The sequence below is a fragment of the Rana temporaria genome, chromosome 5, assembly GCF_905171775.1.
Source record: "Rana temporaria chromosome 5, aRanTem1.1, whole genome shotgun sequence".
NCBI lineage: Eukaryota > Metazoa > Chordata > Amphibia > Anura > Ranidae > Rana > Rana temporaria.
Genome location: NC_053493.1, coordinates 314,633,690 through 314,657,312, shown reverse-complemented (window position 1 = coordinate 314,657,312; position 23,623 = coordinate 314,633,690). Strand labels below are relative to the sequence as shown.

Below are 23,623 nucleotides of genomic sequence, written 5' to 3'. Positions count from 1 at the left end.
CCGGGGAGATGCACACTCTTAGCTCTGACATTTTAGATGATTTCTATGAGTTTTATAAGGAGTTATATTCCTCCAGAACCAAAACTGTAGATTCGGAGATGGCTTCGTTTCTTCAAGGCTGCCCCATCCCCCAACTGTTAAATCTCCCTATCACACTGGCAGAACTGAAGGAAGCTCTGGAAGGGGCTGCGCAACACAAATCCCCAGGTCCAGATGTACTACCAGCGAAGGTATACTCTCAATATGGAAAGGTTATATTGCTGGAAGCATTATCTGAGGCAGTGGAAAAGGGAACTCTACCTGACAGTATGCAGGAGGCTATAATTATATTACTTCCTAAACCAGGTAAAGATAAGTTGTCTCGAGATTCATACCGTCCAATCTCTTTACTAAATACAGACGTCAAACTTCTAGCTAAAATTCTGGCCAAAAGGTTATCGCAGGTTATAGACAGGCTGGTGCATCAAGATCAGTCTGGTTTTATACCTAACCGTTCAACGGCCGATAATATAAGAAGACTATATATGAACTTGCAGGTGCCGGTGGATAATCCAGGGGGTAGGGCTATTCTGTCACTGGATGCTACCAAAGCGTTCGATAGTGTGGAGTGGCCCTACCTCCTGGAAATATTAACTAGGTTTGGATTGGGAGACAGGTTTATAACATGGGTAAAGGTACTTTACTCCAAACGTAGAGCCAGACTCAGAGTTAATAATAACCTTTCCCTCCCATTTGAGTTACACAGTGGCACCCGGCAGGGATGCCCGTTGTCCCCACTGCTGTTCGCCCTGGCAGTCGAGCCGTTGGTGATACTGCTTAGAAGTACATCGGAGGTGGTTGGGTTTTGCAGGGGCCAGAGGGAAGAAAAAATCTCCTTATATGCAGATGATATACTTATATATTTAGGTGATATGGCAGCGTCGTTGCGAACAGCAATGGGGATAATAGGAGAATTTGGAGGCTTCTCTGGGTTTAATATAAACTGGTCCAAATCAATTATAATGCCCATAGATCCATTGAGGGAGCAGCTACCTGTAGGAGCAGAGCAGATTACTATATCAAGTAGTTTTTGCTATCTGGGTGTGGTGGTTTCCCCGGATACGGCTGCATATCTCCAGCTGAACCTGGGTCCACTACTGGCAAAACAAAGAGAGAAATGTGACAGCTGGTGCAAACTCCCCCTATCAGTGGTAGGGAGAGCAAACCTAATTAAAATGGTATGGGCTCCACAACTCCTATATATCTTCCATAATTCACCGATTTGGATATCGAACAAATGGTTTAAAAGAATTGATACCCAGATGCGGGAGCTGATATGGAAGAAAAAGGTAGCCAGGATTAGTTTAACCACTTAACAATATGGAAAGGATAGGGGGGGGATTGGCAGTACCTCACCCCAAAACATACTCTTTAGCCTCTCAGATACAACAGCTGGCGGGATGGGAACGGGAAGAAGGAGAGGATCTGAATAGAAATATGGTGACTGGTACTGCTCCCTCATTAAAGGCAGCCTCCCATCTTGAGATGGGCTTGCCCAGCATGCCACAGGCAGCACCCGCAGGAACCCTCCTCAGAAAGGTATGGGGGGAGCTACGGAAGACTTTGGGGACAGAGGGGATGTTACCATTCACTCCAATATGGAACAATCCTAGGTATGCAGAGCTATAGGATCTAGCAGGCTTTACTTCTTGGAAAAAGAGGGGAATCTGGTTCTTTTCACAGCTGTACGAGGGTGAGGTACTGAAAACTTACGAGTAGCTGTGTAGAGAATACCAATTAGCCCCACGGGGCTTTTATCAGTATCTCCAGCTCCGGCATGCTCTACAGAAACAACAACAAACACGATCACTGGTGGTAACTTCACCGTCACCTTTGATGACGGCGGTTCTGCAAGCAGAAGCTCGGAGAGGACTGATAACAAAAATATATGAGGGACTGTTAGCAACAATTCAGGATCATGCCTCCATTAGAAGCCGCAGGAAGTGGGTGGAAGACATTGGGGAGATAGACCAGTGGGAGAGGGCGCTTGAATCTTTCCCGGTGGTATCCTTCTCTGCGTCGCACAAATTGTCGCAACTCTTTATCCTACACAGGGCTTGCAGAACAGCGCCACAACTACATAGATGGGGAAGAGGGGATACTCATATGTGCCCAAAGTGTAAAGTTCAGCAGGGGGATTTCATACACTTGATTTGGAGATGCCCAAAGCTTCACAGGTACTGGGAGCAAGTATCACAGTGTATTACTAGAGTGGCACAGGTACCAGTTCCATTGGATCCCCTAGTATACTTGTTAGGGGCCATTGACCCTGGAGAGTATACAAAAGGAAAGTACTATATGGTAACAAGACTGCTGTATTTGGCAAGAAAACTCATTGCACGTTATTGGATGGCCCTGGGGGTCCCCACAGGGAAGCAATGGATTGCATATGTCAACTCCCTGTTGGGTAGAGAACACCTGGCCTACAAACAAAGGAAAGCAGAGGGTAAATTTGAGGAGATTTGGTATTCCTGGTTGAGAGATGCGAGTGTCGCACCACCAAAACTGGTGATGGATAGATTTTCTATGTAGAGTGCAGAGGACGGGTGGGGGGGGGGGGGGGCGTGGGATATAAAAATATAGAGACGTACATTGGAATATTATAGGAAAGTAAAAATGTTGTATAATGTATGTCAATTGAAATGCAACGGATGCCGAATAGGCATATTTATGTATGAAATAAGAAAAGAAAAATAAAGTGGATTGAAAATACCTAGGGATTTGGGTTAAGAAGGATGTCACCCAATACGCAAATACCAATATTGCCCCACTTCTACTTAAATTAAAACAAAAAAGCGATATATGGAAACGACTCCCGCTGTCGGTAGCAGGACGCTGCAGTCTAATAAAAATTATATGGCAGCCACAGATACTATATCTGCTTCACAATTCTCCGATCTGGTTAGGGCAAATGTGGTTTAAGAGAATAGAGTCGCTATTCAGAGAATTAATATGGAGGGGGGGTCAAGCTTGCAAATGCTACAACTCCCTGTAAAAGAGGGGGGCATGGCGGTTCCACACCCAAGACTATACTTTGTGGCATCTCAGCTGCAACATCTGGCGGGTTGTGGAACCACAGAGCCAGATAGTCTCAACAGCCGACTGTTGCTAACAGGGAATCCCCATAGGCTACTAGTGGAAGCCTTAGAGGCAGATTTTTTTTTCTATAAATGCCCGACTACAAAATTAGTTAGTAAAATATGGCAGACAGCAAAGGTACTACTGGGGTATGTTGGGGCAACAGAATTTTCCCCCCTATGGAGCAATACAAATTTACAGGAAGTAATGAGTATAGAGAAATCTGGGGAGTGGGCGAGACAGGGCATAAGCCGTTTAATACACTTGTTCGAGGGGGATACCATGAAAACATTCTTAGAATTGACAAGGGAATATAACATACCAAATAAGACATTTCATAAATATCTTCAGGTTCGCCATGCCATTCAAACACAATTTGGCTCACAAACAGTTATGTGGACCCAGATCCCCGCCCTTCTTAAAGTAATTAGGGCAAGAACATCGAAAGGCCTAATCTCAGCAATGTACACCACTCTGGGGGTTAGAGCAATAAGTAGAGCGGGCCCCACTAAGAGCAGAGAGGGGTGGGGATAGTAACCCCCGAACAGTGGGACAAGATCCTACAACGAGGAGCATTGGTATCGATTGCTCCAGCGCAGACTGTCCCATCTGTTCTTATTGTACAGAGTATTTTATTCCCCCCAAAAGATGTTCAAACTAGGGTGGAGGCAAAACAATGAATGTCCAAGATGTAAAGCCAAAGGAGATCTCATACATATGGTTTGGAAGTGCCCAAGGCTTTATAGCTATTGGGTGGAGATAATTGAGAGGATCAATAAGGTTTGTGGATCCTCCCTCGACCCAGTGGCGATGACCTGCCTCCTAGGATGCATGGAAGACAACAGAGTCCCACCAGGCAATCTGGAAGCAGTATTGAGATGCCTATTTCAGGCACGCAAGATAATAGCTCAAAAATGGCAAGCACATGCCCCCCCGTCTGTAGAAAACTGGGCAGCGACCATCAACCTAACCATTTCCAGCGAAAGAGTGAGCCTCACTAGACAAGGGAATTATGGGAAATTTGACAGACTGTGGGGACCCTGGTTGAGGGCCGTGGGAGACCCTTTGTAGGGGGACCTAGCGATGGAATCCACCCTGGCCCACTGCGAGCCCACTTCTGCCTACAGCGGTCTACCGCGGTCTAACCGCCTCGTTGCTTCTAATGTGGAGTCTCCAAGCGTGGTTCTTAATCATAATGTTCTCCTGGTAGATTCTCCTCGTCAATAACTTAAGGACGCACATAGTATATCTGTGTGGTCCATTCTCTTCAAGGGCTAGGCAATTACAAAGGAGGTACGTTCCTTAGGGATGGGGTAGGGAGGGGGGAAGGGAGTCACAAGGGGGAAATAATAGGAAGTAGATACCCTTTTTTGTCCTAACATAACAGTACACTTTTTCCCTATTGTATATTTATAGGGCCAGATTCAGAAAGAATGGCTTAAGTTTAGGCTGGCGTAGCGCATCTCATATATGCTACGCCGCCGTAACTTAGAGAGGCGAGTACCGTATTCAGAAAGAATTTGCGCCCTAAGTTACGGCGGCGTATCGTGAATGGGCCGGCATAAGCCCGCCTAATTCAAATTGTCAAGGCAGTGGGCGTGTTGTATTCTAATGAAGCGTGACCCTGTGTAAATGCATGGCCGAAACGAACGGCGCATGCGCGCGCATGCTCAGATTCACGTCGAATTTACTCCCTAAGATACGCCGGGTCCATTCATACGACGTGAACGTAACCTACGCCCATTCACGTATGACTTACACAAACAACGTAAAATACGACGCTGTTCCCGCGCCCATACCTTAACATGACTTACCCCTGCTTTATGAGGGGTAAAGTTACGCCGGACGTTCGACTTACGTTAACTGCGTATCGGGCGCAAGTACGTTTGTGAATCGGCGTATCTAGGTCATTTGCATATTGGACGCGTAAATCTACGGAAGCGCCCCTAGCGGCCAGCGTAAATATGCACCCAAGATACGACGGCGTAGGAGACTTACGTCAGTCGTATCTTGGCAACAGTGAGGCGTATCTGATTCTATGAATCGGTCGCATAGATACGACGGCGCACATTCGGACTTACGACAGCGTACGTGGAGATACGCCGTCGTAAGTCCTTTGTGAATCCGGCCTATTGTATTTTGCTATTTCTATACTTTGTAATTATGCCATTTGTATCTGTCAAGTGCTGAACTAAGAAAATTAAATAAAAATAAATTATAAAAAAAAAAAAAAGAGTAGGTAGCATGATAGTGACTGCTCACCCAAGCCTTTTTGAGACCAAGGATGCAGGACCCCACCAGATGTGTCTCCTGCAGGACACAAATCTGAGGACTATATGTTTTAAGATAATTAAACACTCAGGAGTGCTTGACCGCTGAATTCAGTCTTCGGACATTCCAGAACGAAATGGAGAAACTATCCATCATTGGGGGGGTATAGAGCTTGCGCAGCGTGGATCACCCCCCACGAACCCCAAGGGCAGAGACCCAACCCGGGCAGTAAACCGCACAACCATGTACGCAAAACCACAGCAGAGCTTTATCCCTGAGACAAGTTTGATGTCAACCAAACTAATAGGCATAAATGAGAACGGAGAAGGTAATGGGATTAGAACGGTGCTAAATTAAATAAATTCTAAGTATAACAAATACATTTTAATGATTTATTAAAATATCATGAGAAATTATACATCGTATGACACACAACTTAAAAACATATGTAGTATATCAAACATAGAATTTCAGGGTCGCTAAAGGTCCCAATAGGAGTGGATAGCTGGTCGATTAGGATGGTGTCACCCAATATATTTTGCCTAGTACAGGCTTCCTCAGGGGTTAGACCAAGACCAGTAGTGGGTAGCCAGCTCGAACAACAATAAAAAATAGCATGTAAGACAAAATCACATACAATATTATATATTTAGGTATTTAAACCGACATTGTTGGCCTTTGTAAAGAAGACAAATGCTGACCTGCCGCCCCGGATGGGGAGAAAACAATCTCTAGTCTTGCCAATAATTAGGACACCAATGTGTTCCGCGCCCAAATTGGGTGTGGGACCCTAATCCATGAAGCCGTGTAGGGGCAGAGGTTCAGCCATAGGAGGAGAGAAGGAGACCCAGCTGTAGGGAACACATAACACCTAATGAGTATTGTGTTCCAAAAGTTATTCAGAAAAAAAAAAGATAAGGCGGTGCTGCGCCCACAGCCTTCCTTTCTTCCGAAGGTGTTTTCGGCCTTCCACCTTAACGAGGACATTGTACTTCCATCCTTGTGTCCTCGGTCGGCGCATCCTAGAGAGGTTGTCCTTCATACTTTGGACATGGTACATGCCTTGCGGGTGTACCTGTCTGCTACGGCTCAGTGTCGGAGGTCTGACTCGCTATTTATGTCGGTGTCTGGTCCACAAAAGGGCCTGGTGGTCTCGTCGGCCACCATTTCTCGGTGGATCAGGCAGACCATTATACAGGCCTATGCTCTTAAGGGGCGGGCCCTTTCTGGTCACGGCACATTCTACCAGGGCAATTGGTGCTTCCTGGGCTGTGTCCATCCATGGATGAAATGAGAAAATAGGATTTTTTGTACTTAACGTAAAATCCCTTTCTCTGTCGTCTATGGACGGACACAGCACTCACCCCTCCTTTTTAGGTTTGTACTGCTTGTTACGAACTGAGGCTGCATGCTGCAGAGCGGAGGGTAATGTCCGGAGGGACCGCCCCCTGGGCGGCACTGTTCAACTCTGTTAAAGTAACATGTATTTAAATATCTAACATGTCCTGCCTAGTCCTCTCCTATGAACAGGAACATAACTCGTATGTCAAGACTTGTGAAGGCTGTGTCCGTCCATGGACGGCAGAGAAAAGGATTTTACGGTGAGTACAAAAAAATCCTATTTTTCCTGAAGCATTATAATGTTACCTGATAGTTGAAACCTTTCCTCCTTTTCCTTCCTTTTCCTGGTGACATTTAGTGTTAAATCATTTCATTATGAATATATTGCTTGTTACATGCTGTAACTTTCCAATTACATTATCCTTACTGTAACATCATCTGAATTATCCCCTGCCTGTTTTATAGTACTAAATGCACAGGACCTGAAACAGTTCCCTGAAATCATTGTGGAAAAAATGATTAAAGCGTTAAAATTAGGATCTGAGGAAGCGCGACTAAAATTTCCAAGATTGCTTCAAATTATTGAATTGTATCCTTCTGAAACTTTGGATTTGATGACCAGAGAGGTGAGTTAGATGTGTTCATAACAGTCTCAAATATGAACATATGTGAAGTACTGGTTTCTTTTAACCACTTCAAGTCTGGACACCCTTCCATTCCAGGGCATTTTTTAGTTTTCAGTATTGTCACACTGCATGAATGACAATTACTCAGCCATACAACACTGTACCCAAATAATTTTTTTTGCATTTTTTTGAGACACAGAGCTTTCTTTTGGTGCTTAACCACTTCAATACCGGGCACTTTTACCCCTTTCTGCTCAAGCCAGTTTACAGCTTTCAGTTCTGTGCCACTTTAAATGACAATTGAGTGGTCACTGTACTCATAATAAATTTTTATCATTTTTTTTTCACACACATAGATCTTTCTTTTGGTCGTATCTTGAAAGTAAGTGTTTCCCCCCCCCCCCCCCCCCCCCGTTTCTGTTATAAAATTTTGCAAATAAGTCTTTCTTCATAAATTTAGGTCAAAATGTATTCTGCTACATTTTCTTGGTGAAAATTCCACAAAGTCCACAGACTATAGTATACATGCGATACAGTGCATCTGAAAATTGATCAATCCTGATGTACTGACACCCTATCTCATTTCTTGAGACCCAAAAATGCCAGGACAGTAAAAAATACCCCTTTTTGGAAGGTAGACAGTCCAATATATTTAGTAGGAGGCATGGTGAGTTTTTGAAGTTGTAATTTTTTTTTCACAATTTTTTGGAAAATGGAGAAACATTTTTTTTTTTTTACACATTGTCACTAGTGCAGTACAGCATTATCATATTACTGGTGTGGCAATGATCAGGGACACTGACTGATGACGGTATATATGAAAAATAAACTAACAATTATTTTTATTATCACATTTATTTCTCTTTTTTAATTTTTTTTTAACACACTGTGACCAGAGCAATACAGTGTTACCATAGTAACACTGTACTACTCTGGGGCTGTGGTCTGGATTTTTTTTTTTTTTTTTGCACATTTTGATTGCTTATACCAGTGAATTTTATTGGTATAAGCAACCATTTTTACTGAATGAAACTGATTAGTGTCTTTTGTTGTGATTAGCTGTGATTGGTCAAAGCTAATAAGATGGTACCGTTGGGTTGTGATTGGCCTCATCTGTCCCATGTGATCACTGTGACCAATCACAGCTGTATACAATAGATGACATAAAAGGAAACCATCCATTGTTTACACTGGTCATGTGATCTGCTGTGATTGGTCACAGCGATCACATGGTGCTGGCAGGGGGCGCTATAGTGATCAGTCATCGGTTGTGTCCAGTGAAGGTGTGAATGACGACTTTTTTTTTTTTCTGTTTTGCTATATAAATGAAAAAAAAATGCAAATAATCTTTCTTCATGAACTTAGGCCAAACCGGTGTATATTATTTAGTCTGTGAAAGTTATAGAATCTGTAAACTTTGGTAGATATATTTGAAAATTGATCAATCCTAATGGACTGACTGCCTATATCATTTCTTAAAGGCCCCTCTAAAATTCCAAGACAATACAAACAACTGTTTTTAAAGTTGTTATTTTTTGTCAATTTTTTTTGGAAAATAAAGCAATAAAAAACAAATTTTTGCAAGTTGCCATTTTAACCACTTGCTTACTGGGCACATATACCCCCCTCCTGCCCAGGTGAAATTTCAGCTTCCGGCACTGCGTCGCTTTAACTGACAATTGCGCGGTTGTGCGACGTGGCCCCCAAACAAAATTTACGTCCTTTTTTCCCCACAAGTAGAGCTTTCTTTTGGTGGTATTTGATCACCTCTGCGGTTTTTATTTTTTGCGCTATAAACAAAAAAGAACGACAATTTTGAAAAAAAATACAATATTTTTTACTTGTTGCTATAATAAATATTCCAATTTTTTCTTTAAAAAAAAAAAAAAATTTCAGTCTAGGCCGATACGTATTCTTTTACATATTTTTGCCAAAAATTATAGCGGACACTTTTGACACATTTTTGGCACCATGATCAGTGCTATAAATATGCACTAATTACTGTATAAATGTGACTGGCATTGAAGGGGTTAACACTAGGGGGTGAGGAAGGGGTTAAATGTGTACCCTGAATAGTGTTCTAACTGTGGGGGAAGGGGGGTGACTGGGGGAGGTGACCGATCTGTGTCCCTATGTACAAGAGACACAGATCGGTCTCCTCTCTCCCTGACAGGACGCTGTCTGTGAGAGCCGGCAATGAGAAATGATCTCATATGTTTACAGATCGCCTACCAAACGGCCAGCACAGTTTCCCCGCTGCGCGCTCCAGAGTGCGTGCGGGGAACGAGGAAAGGGGCGGACGTCATTTGACGTCCAGTTGGATTTTCAGGTCCGCGCTGTAGCCGTCATTCGGCTATAGCGCGGGCCTCAAGTGGTTAAGTTATCTTATACACACAGCACAGGCATACTTTGTTACATCCCAAAACACATTTTGATACACCTACCACACGTGTGATATTTTTTCACAGCCCAGTCACATAGAGGGGCTCAAAATCCAAGGAGCACCTTTCAGGCGTTCTAGGAGCATAAAAATATAATTTCCTGTGGGGGCGTGACCGGAAGTGGACCTGGATGGCAGTCTGATTCCCTAGCTCCCTCTCAGCCCACAGTATACAGGCAATTATGGGACCTTTCCGCCCCCCCACATTTATGGGCAAATCTAGAATGACCCGATCCGCAGCTGCCATGGGATCATCCCAACCCCCTCCGGGATCCTCAATGAACCTCAGGGCATAGTTTATTCCGCCGGTGGGGCCGCCGGCCGGGACAGGCAAGATGGCTCCGGCTGCATCCATGGGGTCTCCCCTGCATCTCTCCACATCGGTCCCGGCGCAATTCCGGGAGACCAGCAGCAGCTTACACGGCATCGCCCGGTGGACTCCGCACAGCCATCTGGTCCGGTGAGTACCCTGCCACGGCAATCTCCATCACCCGCGGCCTCCTTCCCCGGAGAGCGGGCCGCCATCTTGGGACTTCCAGACGGTTGCACCCCATGCACAGAGGCCTTCCATCGGCTTCTGCGGATGGCGTCAGATCCGAGCATGGGCGGGACCGGGGCCAGTTCCCCAGCCTCCTCAGGGGACCAGGAGGAGGATTCTCTGGCCCTGTTGGGCCCGGCTCAACCCCTACAACACCCGTTCGCTCCATCGGGCCTAGAGAAGCCCAGGCCTGCAACGGAGTATGCGACGGCGGCTCCCCCCTCTCCAACACAGCAGTGCCTCTCCCGCTCCAGAGAACCTGGGCCCCCGGGGACCGCTTCAGCCTCCTACGCCCGGATGACCGGCTCCCCTGCCCCCTCTTTGACTTTGGAGCCTGACTAGGGAAACCCGGACCCATGCGTGACCTGGTCTGACACCTGGGGTCAGTCATCTGCTTTCTCACCCTGGTGTGCCCCTCAACAAACCCAGCAAGCCCTGCAGCAATCCACCTTGTATCCCCCCCCCGCCAACACCCCAGGACTTGGCCCCTTCTCCTCCTCTGCCATATCAGTGGTACTCCTACATCCAAGCTATGCCCAGCAAAGAAGACTTCAAACAACTCATTGCCGACGTGAAGTCCACATGCAGATCAGAGATCCAGGTCCTTCAGTCAGGCCTTAAACATCTATCGGACTGGGTGGAAATGGTGGAGGAAGACCCAACTCCGTGGCAAAGATCACTGTTCTTTCCTCAGGGAAATGCAGCAACATGTAGAAGACCTGGATAACAGGGGACGCAGGATCAACATCCGGGTACGGGGGATACCGGAATCTGAGGGTCCCGAGGACGTACACTCTGTACTACAATCTGTGTTCAACAACTTGATAGGAGAACCCTCCACCCGCCCTATTGACATGGACAGAGCCCGCCGGGCCCTCCGCCTGAAGAGAGCCGCCTCCAAGCCGCGAGACATTATCTGCAGGCTCAGCTCTTATCCTCTGAAAGAGAAAATCATGAGGCAGGCTCGCCTTGCCCGCAAAGTCACCCTAGATGATGTCCAATTTCAACTTTACCCGGATCTATCATGGATAACGCTACAAACACGTAGACTGCTACAACCACTGCTACGCATCCTACAAGAAGAGAACATCCCCTACCGCTGGGGTTTCCCATTTAGCCTGACGTCCAAAAGTCAAGGAAAATCGGCAGTGCTCAGATACCCAGAGGACTTGGCGCCTTTCTGTGATGTCCTGGAGATCCAGCCCCCCCAATTCCCGCACTGGGATCTTATTGCCACCCCACCTCCGCCCCCACAGTCTGGCAGAAGGTACCCCCGAACAAAGGGAACCTGGGGCCCAGAAAGATCCCCAAGAGGCCGCAACCGTTAACAGCGGAACTCTTGAGAACTTTGTCCATCCTCATGGGAGTTTTCCTTGGCCACTACCCAACTATTGGTCCCCCCCTTAATTGCACTAGCTTTAGTTCTAAAATCGCATTTTGGGCGAGTCTCAGCCGAGACTCTTAGAGAGAGCTCCCTCACGTGTCACCCCCTTTTTTTTAATTTTCCAGTAAAACACTGATTAGAAATCCACGATTTCTTACTACAAAACGATCTAGACTGCCTCTTTATTACAGAAAGCTGGCTCTCAGACGACTGCAACACCATTCTCGGAGAATTGGTGCCAGAAAACTATCGCATTATAACGGAAAACAGAATAGGGCAAAGAGGAGGAGGCCTGGCGGTGATCCACAAGAATCGCATTACAATCACTAAGCCAGCCCTTCAAAATCCTCTTCCATTCATGGAAACCCTTACTCTTCAACTTCAAACTTCCCCCCAGGAGACTGTTCACATTCTCCTCTGCTATAGGCCACCTGGGCCAAAATCGCCGTTTTTGCCATCATTAACGGAGTTTATATCCACTTATACCCTTAACAGCAAACACCTTTTGCTGCTCGGGGACTTTAATCTGTGGGCCAACTCCGCACAGGATCCCATTGCGGACGCCTGCATTGATCACCTGGAGGGATTAGGGCTACAGCAACTTATATGCGGGCCAACACATGCTTCAGGTCACACACTCGACCTAATTTTCAGACAAAATCTGAAAATAAGCATTTTAGAAATTGAACCATTGCCATGGACAGACCACCATGCAATTAATTTCATAATCTCCAAAATTCCCCCAGTGATAAAAGCACCCAAGCCGGTGACAATACACTGGGCTAGATCTCAGAAGAAGCTCCATTCGGAACTCTTCAAATCTACCTTGGGAAACAGAATCAAAACAATCCATCCACATCAAACAGCCGCAGATACACTGGATGCCATAAACGCAGCCCTGCTACAGTCAGCCGATTTAGTAGCACCGAAACGCAAAGCCTGCATCCGAAAAAGAAAGTCCGGCTGGTTCAACAACCAGCTGTCGCTTCTGAAGCAAGAGCGCAGAAGGGCGGAAGCCGCCTGGAAAAGAAGTCCTGCAGAGGATAACCTCATCATCTACAAGGCAATAACAACACGATATCATAAAGAAATCTTCAAAGCCAAGAAACATCATTTTTCTATGGCGATTAACAGCGCCCTAAACCGCCCCCGCGAACTCTTTAAGATGGTCACCCAGACCATGAATCCAGGATGTCGTCCCCAACTCAGACACCCAAGAGTTCTGTAATGAACTATCGGATTTCTTCATCAACAAAATTGAAAGAATCCGGGAAAGCATCATGCAAAACAATACCCCCCTCAACCCCACCGTCAATCAACCACAAAACACCCACAGAAACGCTCTACAATCAACAAAGTTCACTCTGGAACCGATCTCCATCGATACCACAAAAAATATCATTGGTGCTTTGCGGAACAGCACATCGCCCAATGATATCATCCCCACCAAACTGCTGAAGGAATGTGCCGACATCCTGGCACCACCCATCACACAGCTTATAAACCAGTCATTTAAGGAAGGCACAGTGCCATCCCTGTTGAAAGAGGGCACAATCCAGCCCATCTTGAAAAAACCTAACCTGGATCCCAAGGACCTAACTCACCGCCGTCCCATAACAGGCCTAAATGTTCTCTCCAAGATAATGGAGAAAGTAGTGGTACAACAGCTGCCACAGCATCTAGATACCCACAATCTACTGGATCCATTACAATCAGGCTTCCGTCCCGGACACGGGACAGAAACGGCCTTACTCAAAATATGGGACGATGCCCTCGAGGCCGCAGACGAAGGAGAATCTTGTCTCCTGGTTCTGCTGGACCTAAGCGCAGCCTTTGACACGGTAGACCACAAACTGTTACTGATGCGACTAGCCAAGGTAACAGAAGTCGCAGAAGGTGATTTACCATGGTTTTCTTCCTTTCTTGAAAACCGATCACAAACAGTTAAATTGGGTTGTTTCACGTCGGAAAAGCGCACGGTGTCATGTGGAGTCCCCCAAGGATCCCCCCTGTCACCGGTGCTTTTCAACATCTATCTTCGCCCTCTCTTTGCTTTATCAGTAGCCAAGAACTACTCTATCACTCTTATGCAGACGATACGCAACTGTATTTTCGCATCTGCAACAAAAAGGATCATCATCTCAGTTTAGAGAAATGTCTCTCTTTGATAGAAAACTGGATGACTAAGAGTTATCTTAAACTCAACAGTTCAAAAACAGAACTCCTTATGTTTCACGCCAGCCGAAAGAGTCAACTGGCAACAACCTGGACACCCCCGCCAATTCTGGGCCAAATCATCACCCCTAGCTCCAAAGTCAAAAGTCTCGGGGTCATCTTCGACACCTTCATGACAATGGACGCACAAATAGGGTCAGTAGTCAGCGGAGCGCACCATCTGTTGCGCCTACTACGCAGACTTATTCCATTTATCCCCAAAGAAGACGTAGCAGTCGTGGTGGGAACAATCGTGAATTCCAGACTGGACTATGCTAACGCCCTGTACCTCGGACTCCCAAAGTACCAAATCTCCCGTCTGCAAGTCGTTCAGAATACGGCCGCCAGACTGGTGACTGGGAAAAAAAATGGGAATCAATCTCACCTTCGTTGAGAACCCTTCACTGGCTGCCAGTAAAAGACAGAATTGCATTTAAAGCACTCTGCCTGACACATAAGTGCATCCATGGGAAGGCTCCGCAATATCTTTGCGACAAGATAGAACCTCACAATTCGAATCGCGTTCTGCGATCCACCGACCAAAATCTGGTCAGGGTACCAAAAACCAAATACAAGTCCAAAGGAGAAAGAAGGTTTGCTTTTCAGGGTCCTAGACTATGGAACGCTTTACCAACCAGCATTCGGTTGGAGGAAAACCACCTGACTTTCAGAAGACAGATCAAAACTCTGCTCTTTTTATGTCATGAGACACGAACAACTAGCGCCCAGAAGCGATTCAGTTCGCATGCGCCGCGCTTTATAAGTTTTTCATTCATTCATTCATTACTCTTGCGGATAATTTTATTTTATGCATTTATTTTTTGAATTTTTGACAGGAGTGTTACTGGGCTCCTTCATTTTGAGGGGCCAAATTGGGTTCCCCCGTGTCCCCCCGACCTGCCCCCCAGGCAACGGGATGGGGGAGCACATGGGATGCGCCCTCATAGGTCTTGAAGAACTGCAGACAATGTTTGTAGAAGTTTACTATTGGTTTATGACTCTAATTTCTCCCTTACTTCTAGTTTTCTTCTCCCTCTCCCTCCCCTATTGTCATCAACAGGCCCGAAGTGGCAACATAGAATCCACCTGGAATTCCTCCCGCAGGGTGCCCGCTCCAGACACCGGCTCCATGAACGTCTACGCCCGCAACTGGTGAGTACCCCACTCACCCCCCCCCCTCCACCCTCATGGCTAGGATCCTATCCTTAAATGTCCACAGGCTAAACTCCAACAGAAAACGGCACCTGGCACTGAAGGAGTTTAGGCAATCGGGGGCGGATGTCATTATGGTCCAAAAGACACATTTTGACAAGGGGGGCTCCTTTGCCTCTAAGTATTACACACAGATCTTCCTTTCCTGGGGACCCCAAAAACGGGCAGGGGTTTCCATACTGATCAAGAAGAGCTCCCCCTTAGTTAGCTCCCACCATTATAGCGACCCACAGGGACACTTCCTCATACTGCAGGGCCTCTGGCAAGATCAGAGGGTCACATTCTGCGTGATACGCCCCAAACACTCGCCAACCTGGGTTCCTGTCTAGAGTCTATGCTCGCCTTCATCGAACAGATCGTGGGATGTTAGTGGTGGGGGGGGACTTTAACCTGACTCAGTCAGCAGCGTCGGATCGCCACGTGCTGAACCCCAAGGCTACCTCGCCCCGAGTACTCAGACTCGAGGCAGTTTCGCCAGCTCTCTAGACGCTACGCTCTTTGACGCCTGGCGGGTGCTCCATCCTGGTGACAGACAATATAGTTTCTATTCAGCCCTCCACCGCACTAACTCCCGAATAGACTATTTTTTTTGTCAATACTACAGCCCTTAGACAAACTCATGCAGCCCAGATCCTCCCGATATCCTGGTCGGACCACGCACCGGTCCTACTGACTATAGCATTAGGTGCCCCCATCCGCAGGCCATGCCCTTGGCAGCTGAATACATTTCTACTACAACACTACTACAACAGTCCACCATGAAGTATTACTTTGCGGAAAATGACACGCCAGACACGACACCCCCCATCCTGTGGGAAGCACGCAAGGCGGTGATACGAGGCAAATGTTTAGCCCTGTCAGCCACCATGAGGAAAGACGCACAGGCCCTGAGAATGCGGACCGAGGGGAAGCTTAAGGTGTTGGATAGCCAGTTGCAGAGCTCTCCCACCCTGGCGCTTCTTAAAAAGATCACCTCCCTCGGGCGACCTTGAGTGACCTAGCAATAGGCCGGGTGGAAAAGGCCTTAGTCAGACTTCGGCAGTTGTTCTATGATAAGGGGAACAAGGCCCACTCCCTCCTGGCTCGGAAGCTGCAGGACAGCACCCAAGCCTCGATGCCTCACCAAATTAAATCTGACTCGGGAACCCTGCTTACACACCCAAGAGACATAGCCCACTCGTTCGCGGAGTTTTACACGCATCTCTATAATAACCCGGACATCCCAAGCAGCCCTCTCCCCCCGATGTAGCCCAACGCATGGCCCAATATTTTGAGAATAGTTGGATATCCCGAGGACCTGTCCTCCCTTAATGCCCTGATTACAGAAGAAGAACTAGAGTCCACCATTAAATCCCTGCCCTCTAGCAAGGCCCCAGGGCCAGATGACTTCCCCTATGAATATTATAAAGCGTCTCACCCTATACTGCTCACCTATATGTGCAAACTTTTTAATGCATTCCTTCGTGATGCCCCCATCCCAGTAGACATGCAGCGGTCTTTCATCACGGTGATAGCCAAGCCGGATAAGGACCCCTCCCTCTGCGCCAACTATAGACCTATCGTCGTCCTACATTTGGACCTCAAAATCTTCACTAAACTGCTTTCTGTCCGTCTGAACACAGTCCTCCCCTCCCTTATCCATAAAGATCAGGTGGGCTTTGTCCCCCTCTGTCAGGCAGGAGACAACACCAAGAAGATAATTGACCTGGTGGAGGTGGCGAACAGGGATGGCCTGCAGTCCCTCCTACTTAGCTTGGATGCAGAGAAGGCCTTTGATCGCCTGGGGTGGCCCTTTCTGTTCAACACGTGGGATTCCGGGGACCCTTCCTGCAGGCGATTCGGCACCTGTACGCAAACCCATCCTCCCAAGTTAAAACCCCCTTTGCTCTTTCTTCGTAGAAACCCTGGCCGTCACTATCCGAGGGAACACCAATATCAAGGGCATTATGGTCAGAGACCAGGAGTTCAAATTCTCGCTGTTCGCGGACGACGTAATTCTAACCCTGACCCAGCTTAGAACATCCCTTCCGAATCTCCATGCGGAGCTCGACCGGTACGGCGCTCTCTCGGGATATAAAATGCGAGGCGACCCACCTGCAAACTTACTTCCCCTACACGTGAAAGACTACCGCTTTGAAGTACTTGGGAATATATATTACTCCCAGCTTCGGCACACTCTATCAGGAACATCCCCCCCCCCTCTTCCGCTCCATCAGAGCCCTCCTGTTACAGTGGAAAAAACATCATATATCTCTCTTGGGGAGGGTCACTTCGGTGAAAATTACTGTCCTCCCAAAGGTCCTATACTTGTTCCAAACACTACCCATCCAAGTCCCATGCCCACCTGAGAAAACTCCAGACAGATCTGTTGCAGTTCACCTGGAATTACAAGCGTCATAGGATACCGTGTTCGGTCCTAATGGCGGCACGCTCGGATGAAGGTCTGGCTTTTCCGGACCTTGTTAGGTACTACCAGGCGACCCAGCTACGAGCCATAGCATCCTGGTTTACATTGCGTTCATATAGTGGATGGAAATTGAGTTATGGCTGGCCCCGGTCCACCCTATAAATCTCCTGTGGAGTGCAAACGCGGAGGTAGACCCTGATCGTATGCTTGGCCAAATGTTGGTGCTCCGACGGATGTGGCGCAAGTTGATACCCCACCATAAGCTGACCTCTGACAGTTCGCTCCTGACCTCCTTGGCTTTAACTCCAAGGTGCCAGACAGCCTCACCCACCGCATGTCATTTATGTGGACCTCACGGAACCTTTTCCACTCTGGCAATTTAGTGGACCCTCTGACCCGTAAATTATGCCCCTTTGCTGAACTTCAGACCCAACATGATCTCCCGAGCCGGGAATTCTACGGGTATCTCCAAATACGCCACTATGCCTTAACGATAGCATCAAAATTGCAGTTTTCTCCCCCGACCCCATTTGAACGTTTGATTCTAGCGGGCTCAGCCCAGAGGGGATTGATCTCAGGGATATACACTATACTGAATGCCTGGCCCATGGAGTTGAAAGGCAAGCATGCGTAAATGATTAAATGGGAAAAGGCTCTTGGCGAGGAGATCCCCATGGAACAATGGCATGAGGTCTGGGTACAGGCAGCAAAGAGCTTGATTTGCACGCTATATAAAGAAAACACCTACAAAATTCTATGTTTCTGGTACATGACCCCGGACCTCCTTCACGCCATCTACCCCACTAGCTCGGACCGCTGCTGGCAGTGCCTGGGGGCGAGGGGCACCCTCCCTCATGTTTACTGGAGCTGCCCACTGATTGCCCCTTTCTGGGACTCGGTCCGACAGTTACCCCAAAATATTTTATCATGGGGTCTCTCTCCTCTAAGGCTTCCATCCCCATATAAGAAACTGGCCCGACACATTCTCACGGCAGCACAATGCCTGGTGGCGTTGCATTGGAAACGACGATCTCCCCCTCCCCTGAGGCCCTGTATGCCAGCATCAAAGACGTGGAGACCATGGAGAAAATGACCGCCAGATTGCAGGATCGGTTGGAGGCACACAACGAGATCTGGGAGCTGTGGCACCTCCGGGAGGACCCACCCTGAGAAGGTACGTGGGCCAAATTGATGACACTCTCTCTCTGCTTTACTTTCTCTCTTTTCCCCTCTTTTTTCTTTCCTCCTTACCCCTGGAGACCCCTAATGTCTCCGGCTGCTATGATACTTAGAAGTTAAGATTACTGTTCAGGTTAGCCACAATATGCAGACAGTCCGTAAGGACGATGGCCAGCTTGCATTCCGCCACGTTGGCACCACGGTTTACACCAAGCAAAGTGGCATAGTGGTATACACCAAGCAAAGATATTGTATAATCCCTGTTCTACTGTTAATGTATTTTCTCTTTATTTTGTCTTTGCGTGCTTAACCACTTCCCGCCCGGCCTATGGCCGATTTACGTCCGGGAAGTGGTTCTGAAATCCTGACAGGACGTCCATGGACGTCCTGCAGGATTTCATGCCGCGCACGTGGGGGCGCGCAGCGATTGGTAATGCGGGGTGTCAGTCTGACACCCTGCATCTCTCCGATCTCGGTAAAGAGCCTCCGGCGGAGACTCTCTACCACGTGATCAGCCGTGTCCAATCACGGCTGATCACGATGTAAACATCACGATGTAAACAGGAAGAGCCGTTGATGGCTCTTCCTCACTCGCGTCTGACAGACGCGAGTATAGGAGAGCCGATCGGAGGCTCTCCTGATGGGGGGTTCGCGCTGATTGTTTATCAGCACAGCCCCCCCTCAGGTCGCCACACTGGACCACCAGGGAAGCCCACCAGGGTGGGCCAAACAAACAAAAAAAGCATTGAGGAAAAAAAAAAGATGCCAATCAGTGCCCACAAATGGGCACTGACTGGCAACATGGGTAGATCAGTGCTGCCCCACAATGTCCATCAGTGCCACCCCACAGTGTCCATCAGTGCCACCCCACAGTGCCCATCCATGCCCAGTGCCCATCTTTGCCACCCATAAGTATCCATCAGTGCCGCCTTTGAGTGCCCAGTGCTGCCCATGAATGCCCATAAGTGCCGCCCATGAGTGCCCATCAGTGCCGCCTATGTGTGCCCATCAGTGCCGCCTATGTGTGCCTACCAGCGCCGCCAATCAGTGCCACCTCATCTGTGCCCGTCAGTACTACCTCATCGATGTCCATCAGTGCCATCTCATCGGTGCCCATCACTGCCGCCATATCAGTGCCCGTAATTGAAAGAGAAAACGTACTTATTTACAAAAAAATAAAAGCGTAATTTTTTTTCAAAATTTTCAGTCTTTTTTTAGTTGTTGCGCAAAAAAAAAATCAGAGGTGATCAAATACCACCAAAGAAAGCTCTATTTGTGGGGAAAAAAGGACGCCAATTTTGTTTGGGAGCCACATCGCACCACCGCGCAATTGCCATTCAAAGTGCGACAGTGCTGAAAGCTGAAAATTGGCTTGGGCGGGAAGGTGCGTAAGTGCCTGGTATGGAAGTGGTTAAAGCTCTGAATGGCTGTAAGTTATGTAAACTTGAACCTCAGACCAATAAAAAATTGTTATTGATAAAAAAAATATATAATTTCCTGGCTACCAATCACATTTTTGGAGGCCATGAGCACCCAGACCATGGAAACCTCAACAAAATTAGCACATTTTAAAAAGCAAACACCCCAAGGTATTTTTTAAGAGACATGGTGAGTCTTTTCAAGGCTTCATATTTTTTCCACAAGCTTTTGGAAAATGTGGAATAAAAATGAAAATATATATTTTACACAAAGTTGTCATTTTAATAGGATATTTCTAACATACAGCATAGGCATAGAATTACACCTCCTATTACTCCTTTCGAGTGTGATGATACCACATGTGTGCTACAATTTCACAGCCCAACCACATAGAGGACCAAAATTCAAGGAAAACCTTCAGGCGTTCTAGGGGTATACATTATGCATCTAATTTCCTCACTCACATTTATGGAGGCCCTGGAACACCAGGACAATAGAAAGACCCACAATTTGGAGAGTAAACACCCCAAGGTATTTTTAACCAGATCGCATCCAGCCTATAGCATATTGATGGCGGGGTGGGGGTTTCATTGTTCTGAGTGGACTTCATATGACATCCATCAGAATGGCCACTGGTGCGCACCCCCGGGGGTGCGCAGCACGGCAATCCATGGTGCGGTGTGTTGCTCAGACACACTGCATCACTGATCACAGTAAAGAGCCTATGATGTAGGCTCTTTACTATGTGATCAGCTCTGTCCAATCACAGTGTAAATAGGAAGTTTTGTTTATCATCATTCCTCTCCTCACACTGACAGTGTGTGAGAAAAGGAGAGCTGATAAGGGGATTTCCTCACAGCGATCTGTGATACCTGTCAGTGCCCACCATTGATGCCTATCAGTGCTGCATATTAGTCCCCTCTCATCAGTGCACATCACTGCACCTTATCAGCGCACATCAGTGAAGGAGAAAATTTGCTCATTTACAAAATTGTATAACGGACACTAAGAAAACACGTTTTCAACATTTTTGGTATTTTTTCATTTGTTTAGCAAAAAAAAAAAACAGGCAGGAAGGGGTGAAAGTGCCAAGTATTGAAGTGGTTAAGTGCATGATGAATCTCTTGAAAACTAAATTTTTTTGCCACACATTTTTGGAAAATGTGTCAAGAAAATTGAGATTTTTTTTTTAAACAAAGTTACCAATTAATCAGATATTTCCTATACACAGTATGGGCATACATGGAATTAAACCTCAAAATACACTCTGCTACTCCTCTTAAGTATGGCGATACCTGTACGTTGTGCAGGCAGAAGCCACACTGCACTGATGTGTCGTGATCATGAACACTGTTGCTGCTGGTCTGGTGCAGGAACTTGTGTAGATGCAATCGGGAGCACTGTTGCTGGCTTACACTGGTCTGGTTTCACTGGGTACTAGTATGGCAGTAATTAGGAACAGTGCTGCTATTTTAAACTGGTTTGGTGACATTGGGAGTGGTGTGGTGACAATCTGAGACACCATTGCTAGCTTACACTGGTGGTGTGACACTTCGACTGGTGGGGATGCACTGTTGCTGGCATATACTGGTCTGGTGACTCTAGGACTGTTTTGGTGGTGATCAGGGACACTGTAGCTGATGTGACATTTATTAGGGACAATGTAAGTGATGTGGCCCATAATTAGGGACAATATGACTGGTGTGGCGGTGATCAGGGACACTGTAACTGGTGTGGTGATGATTAAGTGATTGTATAGGTTTAGTTTTAATTTTTTTAAATAACAAACATGTCATACTTACCTCCACTGTACAGTTTGTTTTGCACAGAGTGGCCACGATCGTCCTCTTCTGGGGTCCCACAGCGGCTCTCTCGGCTCCTCCCTGCAATAGCTAACCCCCTCTGGGAAGCTCTGTCACGAGGGGGTTACCTTGTGGGCGTGCTCCGATGTTATGCACTCAGTGTACATAGTCGCCGAGTGTATGATTCGGTCCTGCCCCCGGGCCTGCGTCATTGGATTTGATTGACAGAAGAGCAAGCCAATGGCTGCACTTCTATCAATCTATCCAGTGAGCCGAGAAGCCCGGGCAAAAATCGACAATGTTTTTTCACCTTAATGCATAGGATGCATTAAGGTGAAAAAAATGGACCTTTACAACCCCTTTAGGGACAATGTAACTGGTGTGGCAATGATCAGAGACACTGGAATTGGTGTGATGATCAGAGACACACAGTGTAACGGAAGGGCCCGTGGGACCCAGAAGCTCCCGATGCCTCTTAAGTGTAGATCACCCTGTGTCTCTAATAGGGGCACAGGGTGAATGAGAAACCCACTATGGTCTGGGCTAGTCAGATTTAATGCGGTATATATTGTATATAATGGGCCAGATTCAGAGAAACGGGCGCATCTTTAGTTAGGCGTAGCGCATCTCATATGCACTACGCCGACGTAACATTGAGAGACAAGCTGAGTATTCACAAAGCAGTTGCTCCCATATGTACGCCGGCGTAACGTAAATGGGCCGGCGTAAGCCCGCGTAATTCAAAGTAGCAAGGCAGTGGGCGTGTTGTATTATAATGAAGCGTGACCCCATGTAAATGAAGCGCCGAACGAACGACGCATGCGCAGTATAACGTCGAATTTACACCATAACATACGTCGGCTCAATGCCTGTGACGTGAACGTAACCTACGCCCAGCCCCATTCATGTACGACTTACGTAAACGACGTAAAAATATACGCTTGTTCCGACGTCCATACTTTGCATTACCTGCGCCTCATTTAGCAGGGGTAACTTTACGCCTTACGTAAACGGCGTAGCTTAATGCGACAGGCACAAGTATGTTCGTGAATCGGCGTATCTAGGTCATTTGCATATTCAACGCGCAAATCTACGGAAGCGCCCCTTGCGGCCAGCGTAAATATGCACCCAAGATACGATGGCGTAGGAGACTTGCGTCGACCGTATCTTCACCAAATTCAGGCGTATCTGATTTCCAGAATACGCGGAAAGATACGACGGCGCACATTTGGACTTACGACGTCGTAAGTCCTTTCTGAATCTGGCCCATTGTGTATATATGTATGTATATATATATATATATATATATATATATATATAGTGTGTTGGCTGTTGTGTACTATAAAGCTTGCTGTGGTAATTAAGTCTGCTACTGTGATGTGTATTGAATCCAGACTAACTTCTAAGGATCTTTCATTGCGGCTTGTGCTAATTGACCCTGTATTGTGTAAAGGTCTATTGATGGTAATGTGTATTGTGAGTTAACAGACAGCCTAAAGGTCAGGTGTCTGAATAATCAGCTGTAGTTAATTAGCTCATGTAAATTAGGTCAGAATCGGAGTCAGGATGTCTACTAAAAGATGTGTATTGGAGCTCATTAGGTAAGCATTGTATGATTTTGTGGGTGGAGTTGGGTCATTGTTCATTTGGTTACGGCAGTATCCTAAACTGTA

General features: G+C 47.0%; 1 protein-coding gene across 1 annotated transcript in view; it reads left to right on the top strand.

Annotated features, from left to right (window-relative positions):
* PRKDC (protein kinase, DNA-activated, catalytic subunit) overlaps positions 1-23,623 on the top strand; it is a 677,570-nt gene that overhangs the window by 567,491 nt on the left and 86,456 nt on the right. Inside the window, exon 74 of the mRNA XM_040354170.1 lies at positions 7,195-7,355. Coding sequence (XP_040210104.1) covers positions 7,195-7,355 — 161 coding nt within the window. The remainder of the gene's footprint in view (positions 1-7,194; positions 7,356-23,623) is intronic.